Source organism: Ictidomys tridecemlineatus (genome assembly GCF_052094955.1).
Source record: "Ictidomys tridecemlineatus isolate mIctTri1 chromosome 12 unlocalized genomic scaffold, mIctTri1.hap1 SUPER_12_unloc_9, whole genome shotgun sequence".
NCBI lineage: Eukaryota > Metazoa > Chordata > Mammalia > Rodentia > Sciuridae > Ictidomys > Ictidomys tridecemlineatus.
The window spans coordinates 17401-35313 of NW_027520967.1; the positions used below are offsets into that span (position 1 = coordinate 17401).

General features: G+C 48.8%; 1 protein-coding gene across 1 annotated transcript in view; it reads left to right on the top strand.

Annotated features, from left to right (window-relative positions):
• The window catches only part of LOC144372381 (acyl-coenzyme A oxidase-like protein), a 143534-nt gene that overhangs the window by 16107 nt on the left and 109514 nt on the right, over positions 1 to 17913 (top strand). Inside the window, exons 2-7 of the mRNA XM_078035782.1 lie at positions 612 to 695; positions 7561 to 7647; positions 8083 to 8181; positions 12705 to 12819; positions 13120 to 13206; positions 14925 to 14997. Of these exons, the coding sequence (XP_077891908.1) occupies positions 612 to 695; positions 7561 to 7647; positions 8083 to 8181; positions 12705 to 12819; positions 13120 to 13206; positions 14925 to 14997 (545 nt within the window). The remainder of the gene's footprint in view (positions 1 to 611; positions 696 to 7560; positions 7648 to 8082; positions 8182 to 12704; positions 12820 to 13119; positions 13207 to 14924; positions 14998 to 17913) is intronic.

Sequence of the window (17913 nt, forward strand, 5' to 3'; positions counted from 1 at the left end):
TTCCATATGGACATAGTCACCTGGGTGTGCATCCTGGGGTGCCTGCTCTGCTGAGGGAACTCTGGCAGGCCAGGCCAGGGCTGAGCCTGGCTAAGGCCAAGCAAAGCCCAAGCAAAGCCCAAGTAAGGGGTGTCTGTTACCAGTGCAGGTGCGGTGGACTTGCTTCTATGAAAGAAAAGAGTGTGTGAGCCCTACATACTTGTTCTCAGAAACTAATGGCTCCATGGAAACAAGAGGAAAACGTTTGCTGCAGTGGAATGTGGGGTTGCTTCTTAAACAATGACTTTTATTGTGTTTTATTGCAAAAGTAACATGCAGGCCAGGTGCGGTGGCACAGGCCAGTAGTCCCAGAGCCTTGGGAGGTGGAGGCAGGAAGAGCCTGAGTTCAAAGCCAGCCTCAGCAACAGCAAGATGATAAGCAACTCAGTGAGACTCTGCCTCTAAACAAAGCACAGAATTGGGCTGGGGATTTGGCTCAGTGATGGAGGGCCCCCGAGTTCAATCCCCAGAACGCACCCCCTCCCCCAACGTAACATGCACATATTATAATAATGGGGATTTCAAGGTCAAACTACAAGGAAACCTTGACATTGGTTCTATCATGTTTGCAGGCAGAGAAGACGAAGAATTTTGTCAGTCGGGGCCTCGTCATCGGGGAGGTGCTCTCCACAGCCGACCTGGCCACCAGTGTGAAGGTGAGCTCTCAGGCCCAGCAGCCTGCCTTCCCCTTTAGCCAGCGCGCCCGATCTGGTTTCCTCTGCTTTTCTTTTCCTATCGCTTTATCCTGGTTGTAGCAATGAGTTATTTTCATGGATCTTAATTTTATGAAAACAGTCTCATCACCTTTTGTGATTTTCTCTCTTCACTTAGGTATCATCGCTAAAGTCCATCCCAATGTTGCAACTCACTGTTCTTCTTAAGTAAAAAAAAAAAAATTTAAATATTTTATTTTGAAAATTAAAACTGTATTTTGAAATTATAATATTTATAGAAAGTCACAAAATTAGTAGATCATGTGAAACCCGTCTCCCCCAATGGTGACATCTGGTTAGCCATAATACAAAGATAAAACTGGTAAATTGACATTGGTACAATTCTGTTTAATGAGGATACAGACCTTAGTTTTCACATACACATTTGTGTGTGTGTAAGTCTCTGTGTGTGTGTGTGTGTGTGTGTAGTTCTATGCAACTTGACACCATAAATAGATTCAGTAACCACTAGTGTCAGGAATGCCTGACACTAGAGGCCATGTCAGTATTATTACATCAACTCAACCTTGTGTGTAGTTCTATGCAACTTGACACCATAAATAGATTCGGTAACCACTCTGCAATCAATCTATAGAGCTTTCTCATCATTACAAAGAATCTTGGTGGTGCTACCCCTTCGTAGCTGTATCCATCCCCTACCTCACCGCTGACCTTTAGCCACAACAAATCTGTTCTCCATCTTTTAGTTTAATCACTGGGGGAATGACATAGAGAGGGTAGTTTGTTCATTTTTACTGCTACATAATATTCCTTTGCATGAATATATCATAGCACTTATCCATTCACTTTCTCATGTTGCTTGCAGGAATTTGCTAATGTGAAAAATGCCACTGTGAATACTCTTGTGCATGTCTGGCGTTGAACATTGGCACAGGCTTCCTTTAGCTATTTAACTAGGCCTGGACTTGCTAGTTAGAGGAATGCCTGACACTAGAGGCCATGTCAGTATTATTGCATCAACTCAGCCCTGTCAAGAGCATACACTCCAATCCCAGGGTCCACATCCTCTCCACACCTGGAATCCTCAGGCTTCTCCTTTTTTGCCAATCCCATGGCCAAAAAATGACATCTCACTGCTTTGTGAGGAGCTCACCAAGGGTGGTGAATGGACTAGCTCAGGTAGAGGGACCTCCGTAGCCCTGCGTGGCTCCCTGAATCCCAACAGAGGCTTAATCCCAGGCTTAATCCCATGGCCTCACCTTTCCCCTCTGGCCACTGTTGGGTCTGAAAACAAATTCCCTTGTCCAGACACCTGGTCCTTTTGTCTCCAGGGGAAAGATTTGTCTCCTGGACAAAGAACCTGAAGATAGATGATGGGGCAGGAAGCCAGGTTGCTTGGTGGTGAGTCCAAGATGGCGGTTATTTCAGTTCCACATGCGCATTTTCTAGGGGTGAGAATGGAAAACAAAGAATCTGTGCATGCTGATCTGTGGGGAGGGGTCCACCATCAGCCCTTTTGGGGAGAGACTTGCCTCCCTGTGATTCTTCCCTCCTGGATGGAACGGCTGTGGCTTTCAGAGAGAAGGGCAGTCGACCAAGAGACAAAAAACAGCTCCTCCTCTCAAAAATGCTGAGGATCCCAGTCCAGGCTCATGGTCCCATCCTGGGGGTTCCTGTGCTACCCACCCCACTACCCCTCCTGACCCCCTTGTGGTCTTGCAGTGAGCTCAGGGACAGAGTTGTACAGGGAGTATTGGAATGAGCAGGGGTCAGACCTGAGACCTTGCAACAAAGGGCTGCCTGTGGCCCCTGCTTAGATCCTGGCTCAAGCGGCAAACTGCAAAGGAATAGCACGCGTCAGCTGGGAAAGTTTGAGGAGTGCACTTCAGGTGATGTCAGAGGACCTGTGTGATATTTTTAGGAGGGATAATGGTTTTAGAGCTGTTTTTAAAAAGTCTTTATCTTTTACAGATGCATAAAAAACATTTAGTGATGAAATGATAGGATAAACTTCCCCATAATCCTGGGTGTGGGAAGGGAATGCCATGGTGGAGGGAGATGAAGTGACATGGACCTCGAAGCTGGGGAGTTACTGCTGTTTGGGTCCAGAGTTTCCTTCTGGGATGATGAGAAGTTCTGGAAATGTAATGGTTGCACAGCATTGCGAAGGGACTCAATGTCACTGAACTGTACACTAAAAGTGGCTAAAAGCTTTACAGTATTTTATCACCATAAAGATGACTTAGTTAGCAATAGTTACTATCAACTCCACTGATTCTCCACACATCAGTCACTGTGGGAGATCGCTTCCTGAACTTGGAGTCCTAGATAGTGGGAGAAACCTGTGCACCCTGCCCTGAGTCTGGCCTGGAAGCAGAGGCTCTGTTCTGTTCCTGCAGGTGGCAGAGAGCTTGCCCAGGAGGGCCTGTACTGGGCTGGGAACAGCTTTCGTGAGCTCAGGGTGGATCAGGGGTTCCCACCAGCCCAAGAGCAGCTGGCAGCCCTTGCTTTTCATACGAGCTGGCTGTCAACCTAGTGTCACCATCAACTCACAAAAGTCATCTGCACTCCTGGAGCTGGGCCTCGCCCAGTCTGTGTTCCTGCAGAGGCTCTGTGTTGCCCTGAGCGCTCTGGACAAACACAGTTCTGCTCACGCATCCCAGTGCTGGCAGGGCTGGGGCTGGCTCAGAGCCACCCAGAGCAAAGGGCTAGGAAGGCCAGAGAGGTGCCAGGGACAATGGCTGTCTTCACGGGGGGCTCTGCATTCCCCGTGCCAGCTCAGGAGCCGCTCCATGGCCCTCCACCAAACACGTGGATGTACCCGGGGCCTCTGAGGCCCGAAGGAGCCTAATGCTTCCTCCCTGGCTGCACGTCGGCTCTCCTCTGCTCTCTACTCTCCATCGCCGAGCTCTCTGTCAGTCTGCTGGGCTGCCCTAACAAGGTGCCATGAACCAGGGCTTAAGCCACAAGACATGTTTTCCCACATTTCTGGAAAGCCCAAGACCAGGCTACTGCATGGCGTGTCCTGGTGAGGGCTCTTGTGGTGTGCAGGGTGCCCTCCTCCTTCTGTGTGTGCATGATGAGGAGACAGGCTCTGGTCTCTCTTCCTCTTCTCACACGGGCACTAGCCCCCAGAGGGTTAGACTTTGTCTATCACTAAGGCCCCAAGTACCATAGCACTGGGGGCAACGATCCAAAATAGGAATTTGGGGGCACATAATTTGGTCCAAACACTATCCTTTCTGGGGTCACTGTTGTCGCAAAAGCCATTTTCTGTGCTTCAGTGCATCCCACATGAGACGAAAAGTCCCCGAAGGCTCCAGAGGCCCTCCAGGAGACCCGCTGTCATGATGCTGGGTAGGAGGGGCCTGGCCTGTCACAGCCCTGGCACGGCAAGCTTCCTGAGCATATGATGGACCTCCAGGGCTCCCTGTGGCAAGGGAGCAGCCAGACAACAAGGGTGCACGCCCTGTGTCTAGGACTTGCTGGTCATGGTCCAGGCCTTCCTACTGTGCATGTACCTTAGCTGTCCTTCTGTAAAGATGGTGCCGCTGTGGCCCATCCACAGGCTTCGTACAGATCTAAATCAATAACGCTACCAGGCTGGCCTGTCACAGGAGCTTGATGAGTGGTGGGGACTGTGACCCCTGAGATGTGGCTGGCAGCCTCCCCAGCAGTGGTCCTGGGAGGAACTCTGTGATTGGACTGAGGAGGAACCCACACGTGTCTCTGCTCTGACTGGTCCCAGTTTCCTTCTGGTCCCCACCTGGGGGTCAGAGGCCTGCTAGGCCCACCCCTTGGCCTCTTGGTCGTGTCCTCCTGCAGCTCTCAGTGCTTAGGTGGCTCCACTGTGTCCTTCAGAGGCTCCTGCCAGCCCTTGCTGGACACTCTGTGGTCATCACCCAACCCCCGGCACCAGATGCAGAGTCCTTTCCTTCTCCAGGTTTGAGAGGACCGAGTGAGGGCATTCTGAACAGGCCCTCTGGGCACATGTGGGGACTAGGGCCTTTGTTAGGCACCTCTTAATCTCCTTGCTACTGCTTGCCCCAGTCTCTCTCAGAGGAGATGCACCTCTCAGCATCCTGTCCCTTGAGGTCTGCTGGGGCAGGACACCAGGCGGTGATGGCAGCCCGGACACACTTCCACTTAGGGGCACTTTGGATGGATGCCGGCCTCAAAATCTCCTCCCAGCTCCTCCAGGCTCCTCCTCTAAGCCGCCCACTGCAGTTGGTGGGCCTCCACCCCCTGGTGACTCTGGCTAAAGACCAGGGATCTCCCAGAGTCCTGTCTTTCCTATTCCCACCAAACATTGCCCTCAGCTTTGTCACCTGTGTCTGTCCTGATCCCTCTGGTTCTCTCCCTAGGGACCCCCTGCCACCTTCCTACTGGCTCAGCTGGCTGGCCATGCCTCTCCCCTCCCCCACAGCTCCTGCGGGAGGCTGGGAGGCAGGAATCACCTTTTAGACCCCACCAGGGGATCCAAGCTTGGTCTGGTTGCCCGCCATTCACAGAATGTACCTTTTGTGAAGGAGAACCCCACACTCGGATCCATAGTGTGGATGGGGTCTCTCAGATGCCTCCTCTGTTTACTGGTGTTGTTCTCTGAAAACTGACAGCCGGGGCTCCTCCTATAGCTAGAGAATGGAAGCTTTCAACATGCAGTGGCAACACTGTGATTCTCCTTCCTCAAGACGAGGAAGGATTAAACCTAGAAGAGGAATAACACTGTGAAAACTGGGTCAGCTACCATCCAGATTTAGGGGTGGAAGATTAAACTTCTTGTTGTTTGAGTAAAATATATTTTGTAAAACTTTACTTCTAAGATGGCTTAGGGAAAAATACATGCAACCCTTGATGTCATTTCCCTAAGCTGGCAACAGCAGGGTCATGCCGAGTGCCCTCTGTGATCCTGTAGGGAAGTGCGTTGAGCGGCCAGGGCAGTAAGCCTCTTCCCAGGACACTGGGGTTCTCCAGATGAAGGGCACTTTCTACATCGAATGGGATTTGTGAAGTTTGCTGTCCCAGTGTCAAGAGTGTTTTAGCTGGTGTTGGCTTAGAGTTGATGAAGTCACATCCCATAGAGCTGAGATTAGTGTCACTGTCATAGAGCTGATGGTGTTCATCCAGGCTGCCCATGTGTGTGGGCTGCAGGCAGCTCATCCAGGTGCCAAGGATCCCAGACTAATGCCCACTCTAGACTTGCCTGAACAAAGAGGGCCTTGCTGGGCCCTGGGGGCAGCTGGCTTCAGGCGGGGTGCGCGGGACCTCTGGGCCACCTCCTCCCTCTCCTCATCCCCTGTGTGTTGGCCAGCTCACGGCAACCTGGCCACCAGCAGCACCAGGACTCTGTCCCTCCAGGTAACAGCTCCTTTCCCCCGGGGGAACCTTGGATGGACCCATCCAGGTCATAGGGCCATCCCTGAGGCCATCCTTATTGCCAGGGGCATGATCCACCATCAGCCAGTCCTGAGCTACAGACTCTTCCTAAAGCTGGGGACGGGGTCAGCATCACCCACAAACCATTTGGATTTATTCCAGGGGAGAAGGGCCCCCTAGAGGATCACTGGGGCATGTGGCTAGGAGGGGCCAGAATGCTGACCCGCGGGCCAGCCAGCGTCTGTGCCCCTGAGTCCTCTGTCCTTGCAGTCAGCGGCCAGCTCCCTTCAAGTGGTCCTGCTGCACAAGCCTCTTCTTCCCCCTCCCTCCCTTTTTCCCCTCTTTTCTCCCCCTCCTCTTCCTCATCAGCGGCACTTTTCCAGGGCTCATGAAGACTGGGCCAGGTGCCTGGCATTGGCTGTCACTGAAGGCACTCCTTATGACAGTGCTGAGGCCAGGTCATGGCGACATTATGAAGCCCTACTAGGCATTAGGCGGCTTCCGTTTGAACTGCAGCTTCCCGCTCTGACCCTCTGCATCCTCCTCTGTGAGGTGGGCATGGGGATGTGTCTGTCACAGTGTTGTGAGCCTCAGGGAGCTTGCATGTGTGAGCTCCATTTGTCACATCAGGCTCCACATCACTCATCTAGATTTCACAGCACTGAGTACTAAACTGGAGCAGAGCCCAGGCTGACTTGTCCCAAGCTGTTGACTTGCTCTGACTCGCTCTCCCATCAGCCTGTTTGCTGACATCTTGTGGCAGGGCTCACCTCTGCAGATGGTGGTCAACATCTGGCGTCATTGCTCCAGATACTTTTCTACATAACAGGAAACACCTTCAGAAGGGTGACCACCTTCTGATGGGGTGAACCAGGCTGCCCTGAGAAGGAGAATTGAGTCTCTGTAGAGTTAGGGGGCAGCTTCTAAGAGCCACAGCCAAGTGATATGATGCATGGCATTTTTGGTTAAAAGGTGACCCAGCTAGCCATTGAGATGATATGATTATGTTAAGATTTGCATTCATATGGATATTGGACTCCTGCTGTTCACCTGGGCCTGCTACAGACTCCTGGAGAGTTCCCATTGGTTGGGGAAGTGCAGTAGGAGGGAATTCCGGGGGAGGAACTTCCTCTGGGGTTCCCGGAGAACACCGAGTGAGTGGTCGGCAATCTTCCCCGGGCGCATACGGGGCATTAGCGGCAGTTTCAAAAAATAAAGTTTGTTCCTTCTTGAGTGGCTCGTGATTTTTGTGCCCAGCCAGACTGCGGCAGGCAGCCTTTCTAAGAGAGGGACCCACAGGCAGAGAGCCACTGGAGCTTGCCAGGCAGTGAAGGGGAAGGGCACGGAGACTACTCACCTGTGGGATCTAGGTCAAGTTCAAGGTTCCTGGGATGGAGTTTGCCTAGTGGGTTTGATTGTCATTAAACTGCCTACCCTTGCTAACAATGCTTTGCATTTTCCTTGTTTCTAGTGTGGAATCATTTATTGGCTATTTGGTGGTGCTGTGAGGAATCTTGGAAGCCCCAGACATGTCACTCAATGGCTGCAGCCACTCAAGGTATGGCGTGCACCTGAGCAGGGAGCTTCTTCTATGAAGAGCCTCCAATATCTATAGTAATTAGGGATGTGTGAGTGTCTTAAGAAAAAGAAAATAAAAGAACATTTGGGTCAGCAAAATTCTTGTTCCAAATGGGAATTTCAAGAGTATCTTCTTTTTTAAAAAATAAATTTTTAGTTGTCAATAGACCTTTATTTTATTTATTTATATGCAATGCTGAGAATTGAACCCAGTGCCTTACATGTTAGGCAAGTGCTCTGCCTCTGTGTTACCACCCCTGCACTCTTATCTTAAATACTGTGCTGATTCTGCCATCTTGGTAAGTTCACGTTAGTTGTCATTACTTCTCCCTTTGTCACCAACATTCTGATGGTCTGAGGTCTGCAGCTGAGGATCTGACCAGCTAGTCACCTTCTCATATCTGCTGAACTGCAGGAGCAACAATACACCGGGATGTTTGCAATGACCGAGAGGGGCCACGGGAGCAACGTGAGAGGGATCCAGACGGAGGCCACCTTTGACCTTGTGGCTCAGGTGAGGAGTCTGTACCATGTTCCATGGTTCAGGGCAGCGGGTGACCTGTACAGACCAGACTGTCCTTCTTCCTGAGCCCAACTTTATGGTGTGAAGAGACTAGTTCTGCAGAGTCGTCGGATGGGTGAACTGGGCAGGCCTGAGGACACAGGACTGAGTCTGTGGAGTTGGGGGGCCTCTGCAGGAGACAGACCTTGCACAGAGAGCTTGCCAGGTAGCTAAGGGAAGGGCATGGAGACTCGTCACACTTGGGACCCTGCTCTGTGGCTGAGGAACTCGGATTCAGAACAAGCGTCTATGTGTTTAGGTGGAGGTGGACACAAGCTCAGCCTCCCTGAGCCTGATGCCATGCGACACCATGCACCTCGCTCGCACTCACCGGCTACCCGGTGGAACGGCTCCACAGGGACAGCCCTACAGCTGCTCTGCCCTTCCCAGCAGCTTCAGGTGGAGGACGCTCAGAGCCGTGTGTGTTTGCTACTCTCTAATGCTGGAGCATCCTCAGTGCCGGGCTTCCTTACCAGGAGTCAAGTCCTCCAGGATGGCACAGTAGTTCTCAGTGCCTGTGAGGGGTCCAGAAACCCCCGTGGATGCCCAAATCCATGGATGCTCGAGTCCCTTAGAGAAATGGTATTGCAGAGAACCCATGCACATGTTCCTGTGTAGTTTGAGTCATCCCTAGGGTACTCATGATACCTAATACCATGCAAATGTTGTGCAGAGTTGCTAAAATGCATTGCTTAGGGAACAGTAGTAAGAAAAATGTCCATGGATGTTCAGAATAGACACAATTAAAAATATTTTCAAGCCAGAGTCGGTAGAACCCAAGGATTTGGAGGGCCAACTGTATCAAGCAATGTTCTCACGGTCACCTGTGGCCACAGGAGGCTGCACAAAACAGTCTTTCTCTACTTTTACTGAACGTGAAGAACTCTGATATTTTCCCTTCTGCTTGTTTCTCCTCTCCCTTTCTTGTTTTTTTTTTTTTTGTTGTTATTCTGTCTTTCCATTTTCTTCTTAATAGTGAAATGAATATTTTGGTGAAGACTCTCTATATCAATCTGTCTCTCCATCCTGGGTCACAGCCTGCAGTGTGAGTCCCCACTTTGTAGAGGCCCCCTCTTTAGCAACTGCTCCCCCTGAATAAAGAAAACAACTATTTACTTATTTCACCCATTTTTATAGTTTCTTATTTGATATTGGGTATCCTGAAGGGCTACTTGAAGGGAGCATTACATCTTGAAGTTCTTTCTACAAGTGAGCCTTTGTAAACCTGCGTGTGTAGGCCTGTGTGTGAGCACAGTGTGGGCGTGGCACAGGTGTCCATCTCTCAGCCTGTTCCTTTTTTCCCTAAGCATGTCTTTCTGAACCTGGACTTTTGTCTACAGAGTTTTCTTGACCACAAATGCTACTTGGTTCTTCTCTTTTGTTTTGGTTTGGTGCTGGGGATTGAACATCCACAGCCTGTTTTATTTCTTATTTAGGGACAGGGTCTCACTAAGTTGCTTAGGACCTTGCTAAGTTGCTGAGGCTGGCCATGAACTTGTGATCCTCCTGCCTCAGCCTCCCAAGCCCCTGAGATGACAGGTGTGCACCACAGTGCCTGGCCCACAAGTGCTGCTTGGAAGTGGCCACCATGTAGGATGACATCCAGGTGATAGCTGTATGGAGGGTGCTCTGCTTTCCCTCCCCCTGATGTTCATTCTTTGCAGTAGCCAGTGATGTCCAAGGTCATGGGAAGAGCAGGAGCGAGTGCTGCTATTCAGAGAGCACCTGGCTTTGCAGTGCTGTGTCCAGCTGCCTCTGCAGGGTGCTCTGTGTTCTGTCCAGCACCGTCCCTCAGTCATGACGTTCAGAGGCTCCCGTCCATGGAGCATGCATGTGCTAAGGTGACTCTAAGCACTCTGTGTCTCATTGTGTCGAATGTCCTACAATCATATAGAAAGGTAGTGTTGTCCCTGTCTCACAGATGGGGAAACTGAGGCTCAGGGGGCTTCAGGAACTGACTAGGGTCATGCAGTTAACAAGAGAGTCTCAGATGCTGGCTGGACTGCGCTTCACAGTGTGGCTTCTGCTGGTTACGGCTCACTGACCTACATCTTTTTGGTTTTGGCCAATTTCTTCCTTCCCCAAGCAGCAGTATCCAGGTCACCTTGCTGTCATTAATGGGGGAGGAAAACCACCCACAATTGTTATTTATTTGTTTCTCTTTACAATTATTCCCCCCCCCAAAAAAAAAAATTTTCTGCATTGGTCCCATTTTCCCAACGCAGCATAAATGACCCTGCTACCTGGTGACTTCAGCAGCTGCCACTTTGTGACAGGGGAATTTTGGAGTCGCAGTTATGACGTGGAGATTCTGGTGTGCGCTCATCTCCATGGGATGAGAACAGCCCGTCTCAGACGCACCCCACTGGCAGCTGGTGTGGCAGAGGGTGGCTTTCGCCCTTCGTTGGGTCTCGTTCCTCCTTCGTTTCCCTTCTGAAATGCCAGGCCACGCCAGGAGCCGCCCTCCCTCCAGGACCAGGGAAGCTCTCACATTCTGGTGACTCACTCCTATGAGTTGGTTCTTCTGTTTGTTTATTTATTTATTTAGTTTGTGGGGGTGTGTGTGGATGGGCTAGTGGTATGGACAGTTAAGAGGTAAGAGAGAATTTTATTTTTACTGGCAAAAATAAATGAGGTTATGAGCTCTCTGACCAAAGCAGTTATTTATTTTTTATTTTTTATATTTTTAGTGCTTGGCCATTTTGCTGGCCTTCAACAAATGGTTACACTAGCAACCGGCACACATGGTGTGTGTTATTTAGACCCAGTTTTAACACCAGCATTTTGGCTGATGTAAATTTTCCACATCAAGCATCTTGCCAGAAGTGACAAACCTCCTTCCCGGGGTGTGCCAGATGTTTATGGGGATGGTGGCCTCCAGCCCTCTTCCCCGTCCCACCAGACCTTCTCTGCCAGGCCAGGGTTTCCTCTGCTCCTTCCCTTACTCCCCCACGGGCAGGTACCCCCACCACACAGGTTGCTTTGCCGATCTTCCCACTGCACCGGCCTTGCACCTCTTCTTTGTGAGGACTTCTGGCTGGCCAGATAAGACAAGGGCAGCCTCCAGAGACTTTTCTTGAAAAGACTCAGCTTGTCCATTTATGTTTCTGAAAAGCTCTTGCACATGTTAGAAGTTTCCCCGTACAAACCGATGTCAGAGAGTGTTTTCTTAGGCCTCAAGACTGTGTTTCTTGGCCTGAGGCAAAGTGCAGTCTATATACTTAATAATCTGAAATCTGAGATCATCTTTGCGTGATCAATAGCTTGTCAGTTTAGTTCAGTCCTCTTCAGTATTGTCAGCTCCAATTATATGTGCAGTTTCCCCCTCTGTCACTTCCCCTGGGCTCCCTGACCCATCGCAGGAGCTCTGTGCCCAAAGCTGACAGTGTGGCCCTCTCCTTGGCGAGAGATTGGAAGGTGACCCATGTGGCGAGCAAGGCTGGGGAAGGCCAGGGGCGAAGGGCGGCATTTCCAAGGGGATCCCTGTTCAGGCTTCCAGAGTTGGAAACAGAAGACTGAGTTCTGTGCAGAAGTTGAAAACAAAATGCCTGCGTTTCCTCTCTGCCTCGTCCCAGTGACACTGGTGCTGGAATCGTGGCCAGGTCATGGTGGCAAACTGCATGGCACGTTCTAAGATCCTTTTCCTCATGATGTGGAGAGAGACCCATTGATGGGTGCTTCTGTTTTAAGGTCTTGGGTGTGAGAAGCTTTTGGGCAACAGTTGCTTATGTTATTCATAGGCCAAAAAAATGGCTGAGCAGGTTCTGGACCCATCTATCCAAAGGTTTTAATGATTTCTTTTTCATAAAAATAAAATTGTTCAGGCTGCTATTCTAAGCAATGGAGGGACTAGGTCAAGGTTGCCAGTGTATCTGGTCTGCACCCAGGCACAGTGTTGGCCTCCGGTTAGCTGGTTGGGTGCTGTTCAAACAAAGGCCCATGCCAGGGATGCAGAGACAGCCCAGGCCTGTGAACAGTAGAGGGCAGAGAACCAAGAGCCTTGCCCAGAAGGGATAGGACAAGATGAAACACGCAGATGTGGGGCTTGGAACAACCCATCCAGGGCCCCGATCATTGGATGTTTCCTTCTTTCATCGGGACCTCCCAGGTGGGGTGTTGGATTATTTTATTCAAAAGTTAAAACCTCAGTAGGAAGTAGTCTAGAGAGAGAGAGACGCTGATCACTGAGGAGGGATAAACCATACTTTAAAACCAGGCAGGCTCGGCTTGATGGTATCAGAAAGAGAGATCAGGAAGGGTGAAGGATAAAACCTGGGCACTTGCTGTGCTGGGGGGGTCATGCCCTGAAAACTCACCTTGCTGAGTCTGAGCGCTGGCACAGCTGATGGCCTTGGCTTCACCAGGTGGAAGTGTCCGAGTGGGTCTGTTGTCATAGTGTTCTCTGTGTTGAGCCCAGGAGCTAAAACGGGCCATGTGAGGGAACACTCCATGGCTTCCTCTCTCTCTCTCTGCAGGAGTTCGTAATCCACGCACCGTGTGAAAACGCCCAGAAGATGTACATCGGGAACGCCATGTGTGGGAACTACGCAGCCGTCTTTGCCCAGCTCATCATCAACGGAAGTTCACAAGGTTTGTCACTGACATGGGAGCCAGAGGATTTGCTGTACTGTCTCTCTTTCCCAGTGAGTACTTTACATGGAACACCACTTTGCAGGGCTGTTTCTATCTTCAGTACCAACATCATCTCCTGAGTGGAAATGATGATGGATTTATCCTTATGTTCTGATGTTATTCCCCTCTGCATGCAGTGCACAGTGCAGAACTGAAGGAATTCTGGGATCAAAAGAATTTCACTCCATCCCAGGAAGTGCGTCAAACTTTACTCACATCTTTTGGGAGTTTCCTAAGGGTCTCTGTTGCCTCCCTCAGGGCCCCACTGTTTCATCGTTCCCATCCGGGATGAGAATGGAGGCTTGTACCCAGGAGTGACAGCTATTGATATGATGCACAAGGAAGGTGAGTCCCAGAGAAGGCAGACCAAACCAGCCTCATCCCTCCCAGCTTCTTGAATTTCCTAGTAGCAAGGCAGCTACTGGACACTGTCCATCTTCTCTGTCCCTTTTAGACTTGGGCACTCGGAGGGCAGGCTCTGTGCTCTCTCTCTGTCCCCCTTAGCCCACTGTGGTGTTCATGCCCACAGGCCCTTGATGACGTCTGAGACTGACACAGAGCATTAGTCTGCTAAGGCTAAGCAGGGGCTTCAGCGCCAGCAATTTAGCATCTCACGGTCCTAGAGACCAGAGGCCTAAGATCAAGGGCAGTGAGGGAAGGGTCTGACCCAGGATTCTCCTTGGCTGGGAAATGATCATCTTCATGCTAACATCCCTGTGCATGTGCCTGTCTCCGAATTTCCCCTTCTTATAAGGACACCACTGTTTACATTAGGGCCACCCTGTTGACCTCTTTTTAACCTGGTTGCCTCTGTATGAACTCTCTCCACTAAGGTCACGTTTATAGGGCTTAGGGCTTCATAATATGGATGGGGGAGCACAGTTCAACCTTAACACTCAGTGAGACCACACTGTGGCCGTGGCCATCTTTGGCCAAGGACCAGCCAAAGCCAAAGAAAGAAGTGTGAGGGGCTTGGTTGTGGCTCAGTGGTAGAGTGCTTGCCTAGCATGTGTGAGGCACTGGTTCAATATCGGCACCATGTAAAAATGAACTAATAAAGTAAAAGTATTGTGTTCACCTACAACTAAAAAATTTTAAAAAAGAAAGGAGTATGAGAGTGAAAAAAAAAAACAAGAGAAGAGAGTGGGGAGAGAAGAGGGAGAAGGACATCCCTGGGGGAAGGATAGAGTTTCATCTCCAAGGGAGCAAAACTAACCATTCCCACAGAGGCAGGGCTGGGCTGCAGGTGGGTTTGCTAGGTTGGGTTTGCTGGGTGACCGGGCCCTGGCTGGCCCTGGCCCCTGGAAAGGACCTTGTGCATCATGTGTTGCTGAAAACGGAGAGTGGGCCGAGCTCTTAAAAGGTCTCTCCAGACATTGAAAACACTGGCAACTGCGGAAGGTCAGCCTGGTTTCCTTGTAAGCTCCAAAATGTACCGTGTCCTTGTCAAGGGGTGAGGTTCGAATAAGATCTTTTATGAAAGAAGGCATTTTTGCCTCTGGATTAAATCTCCCTAAGATTTTTTTTTTGAGCAACACATAGACCCTAGCGTCTGACCACAGGTGCCATTAGGAAGTAGGTCTGGCAGACTGTAGGACACTGCCCCCCCTCCCATGTCCTTGTGGCCATTTTCCTTGTCTTGTGGCATTTGCTTTCATCAGTTCCCCCTGCACGCTGATGATGAGGCCCTGGAGGCAGGAGCCCTGTGGTTCTGCTCTCCTGGGAGAGCAAGCTGGCCCGCCATTGTGCCTTCCTGTCCTTTCCTTGCCTAGAACTCTCCCTTTGAGAACCACTGTTACTTCTGGAAGGTTCTGGTGGGAACCTTCCCGCAGCCTAAGCCTCGGAGCTGGCAGGCTGCGCAGAAGGAAGAGCACACTCACTGTCCTCTGTACTTATGGGGGAGTGGGCTGAGTGGGCTCAGGAGACAGACAGACCGACCACATCCTCACCCCTCAGCCCCAACCCAGAGCATCAACAGTTGTAGAGCAAAGGCTTGGGAAAGGGCAGGGCCAACATGGCTGATGCCTGGATTCCCTGCAGCTGCGTTCATTTCTGTTCTCCAGGTCTGCACGGTGTGGATAACGGGATCTTAATCTTCAACAAGGTCCGGGTACCCAGGGAGAACCTGCTGGATAAGTGAGTGGTTTTCTTCTCAGCAACTCTGCAGATGCTTGCTTTTCTCCCAAGCGAGGCCCGTCTTCCCCCAGCCTCCCTGACAAGCTATTGATAACTCACTGGAAAAGGCAAAGAAACAAATAGAAATAAATGAAAATGATCCAACTTGCCGTTGCCCAGATACAATGATTGTCCCACTCCAATGTGTCTCTCTGGACTTTCTAACACGTCAACAAATCTAGAGAGATATGTCAGATTTTACCAAATGAAATTTTTACCAAATGAGGATGCTGTCTTTTTTTAAGACTTATAATTTCCATTTAACATTATTTTACAAATATTTTAATGTAACAATAAACACACTTAGGCATTATCATTTTTAACAACACTATGCAGTCTGTTAAATAAATGGTCTGTAAGTTTTGTCATCGAATCCCTTATTGTTGGGCACTTAGATTGTTCCATTCCCCCCTTCGCGCACTGATTGTTACTGTCCCATCCTTTGTGGGTTGTGAGCGTTCAGGCACTGTCCTTCCGCTTGGGAGGCTGTTAAGACCATTGCTTCCTGGAGGGATGAGTTCAAGGTGCTCACTTCCCAGTACCTCACAGTGAGGTCAAGGTGAATTCAACAGTGAGGTGAAGGCTGCTTTCTCAGGTGCATTCTAGGGATGAAGGTTCAGGGGTTGGTTAATGATGCTTCCCCCACCCCCAGAGGCTGGAAGCACCAATTACTTTTAACTTTCTCAGCAGAATTTTCCTTATCCTATGAAAGTCCTGAGCCACCCTCCTATTTGGGTCTCTGACAAAGCCAACAGTCGGTGTGTGGATAAGCAGCTGTCTCCCTGGCTGCCTGTGGATTTTCCTTGAACACTTTACTCCTTTTTGCTGCCTGCTAGTTCTTGTCAGCAGATAAATATGGTAGTAGATGCCAAAAGTTTAAGAAAATTGTGTGGGAAACAAACTTAGAAGAAGCAAATTTTGTTTGCTCTCTGCCATGAACTGGGAGGAAATAGAGTGGAGACAACTAAAGAATTATTGCAGTTATACTGGTGGATACCTAAGACCCCCAGCTCCTCTCAGGGGCCACCAGTGCCCATGACAGCAGGTCTAAGGACCACCAGCATCCCCTGGAGGTGTCTGTACATCTCCAGGCCCCTGTCAGCACCACCCCACGTTGGAGGATGGGGAGGAGGGAAGATCCCTGTGTCCCACCACTCTGATGAGATCTTGGTGGCTTGGCCCATCCTCCAGAGGCCAGGCAGTGCCTTAGGAATCAGAAAGGCTAACATCACAAGAAAGAAAAATGATCATGAGCTACAGTATTTGTAGAAGATATGAGGATTGATAGTCTTTCTTTGATAAGCAATATTTGAATTTAACATAATTTTATAGGTATTTAAAATGCCCCTAAATGTTGTAGGACAGTGTGTGGCAAGAGTTTGAGTTTTGAGGAGGAGACCCACATTTGGGATCTTGTTTTATCACTTGATAAAAAGTGGGCCAGTAAATAGATGTATGGAATCAGTACAATCCCTATCAAAATCCCAGATTTGTTTTGCAGGAATTGAAAAATTGATTCTAAAATTCGTAAGAAAATATAAGAAGTCCAGAATAGTCAAAACAATCTTGACCAGTCAAAAATAGGAGGACTCACTTATGATGGGAAAACAGTACAGTGCCATTGTCATCAAGACTGGTATTTTGAACAATGGAAGAAAGAGTCTTAAAATATGTCCTCACATTTATGGCCAATTAATATTCACGTAGGGTGCCAAAACCATTTAATGAGGAGAGAAAAGTCTTCAGCAACTGGTACTGGTACAACTGGATATCAGATGCAAATGCATGAGTTGAAGCCCTACCTCACACCATATCTAGAAGTTGACTCAAAATGGTCACATACCTAAATGTAAGAGTTAAAACTACACAACTCTTAAAAGAGATCACAGGTGTGAATTTTTGTGACCTTGGTTCAGGGGAATGACACTGGAAGGATAGCTCACCAAACAATAAATAAATAAATTTATTAAAAATTAAAAAATAAATTAGACTTCATTAATTTTTTTTTAAAAAAGACTCTTGTATATCAAAGTGCACTATGAAGAAAGCAGAAAACAATCTAGAGAATAGGGGAGAATATTTGTAAAATATTTCATTAGGACATAGTATACAGAATATAAAAATAACTATTATAATTAAATAATAGAATGACAAATAACCCAATTAAAAAGCATGCAAACATCTGAAAAGACATTTCTCCAAAAAATGCATATAAAGTACTAATAATGGAAAAATGCTCAACACCATTGTCATCAGAAGAATGTGAATCAAAATCATGATGAAATACCATCCACAGCACTAGGATGGCTATGGTAAAAGAGACAGATGACACTAAGTGTTGGTGAGGATTCGGGGAAGCAAAACTATCATGCCTGACTGGCAGTGATGTAATGTGTTGTCATAGGTTTGGAAAAATCATTTGGCAGCTCCTCAGTAGTTTCACAGTTATCAGATGACCCAGCAGTTCTATCCTTACATATGTATAAAAACATTGTTAGCATGATACTAAAAAAATAGATGTGTACACAAACATTCATAACATCATTATTCATAATAGCCCCAAAGTGGAAATAACCCAAATATCCATCAATTTCTGAATGGATAAACCAAATCTGATAAATGCTCACAATGAAATATTGTGCAGCCATAAAAAACAATGAAGGACTGATACATGCTACAACATAGATGAACCTTGGAAACATGCTAAGAAGCCAGACACAGAAACCGGATGTTATATGAGTCTGTTTATGTGAAATCTTGAGAATGAGCAACTCCAGAGAGATATAAAGTCGATTAAGGGATACCAGGGACTGAAAGGTGGAGAGTTTGGAGACTGACTGCTATTGGTATGATGTTTCTTTTCTGGGGATAAAATGT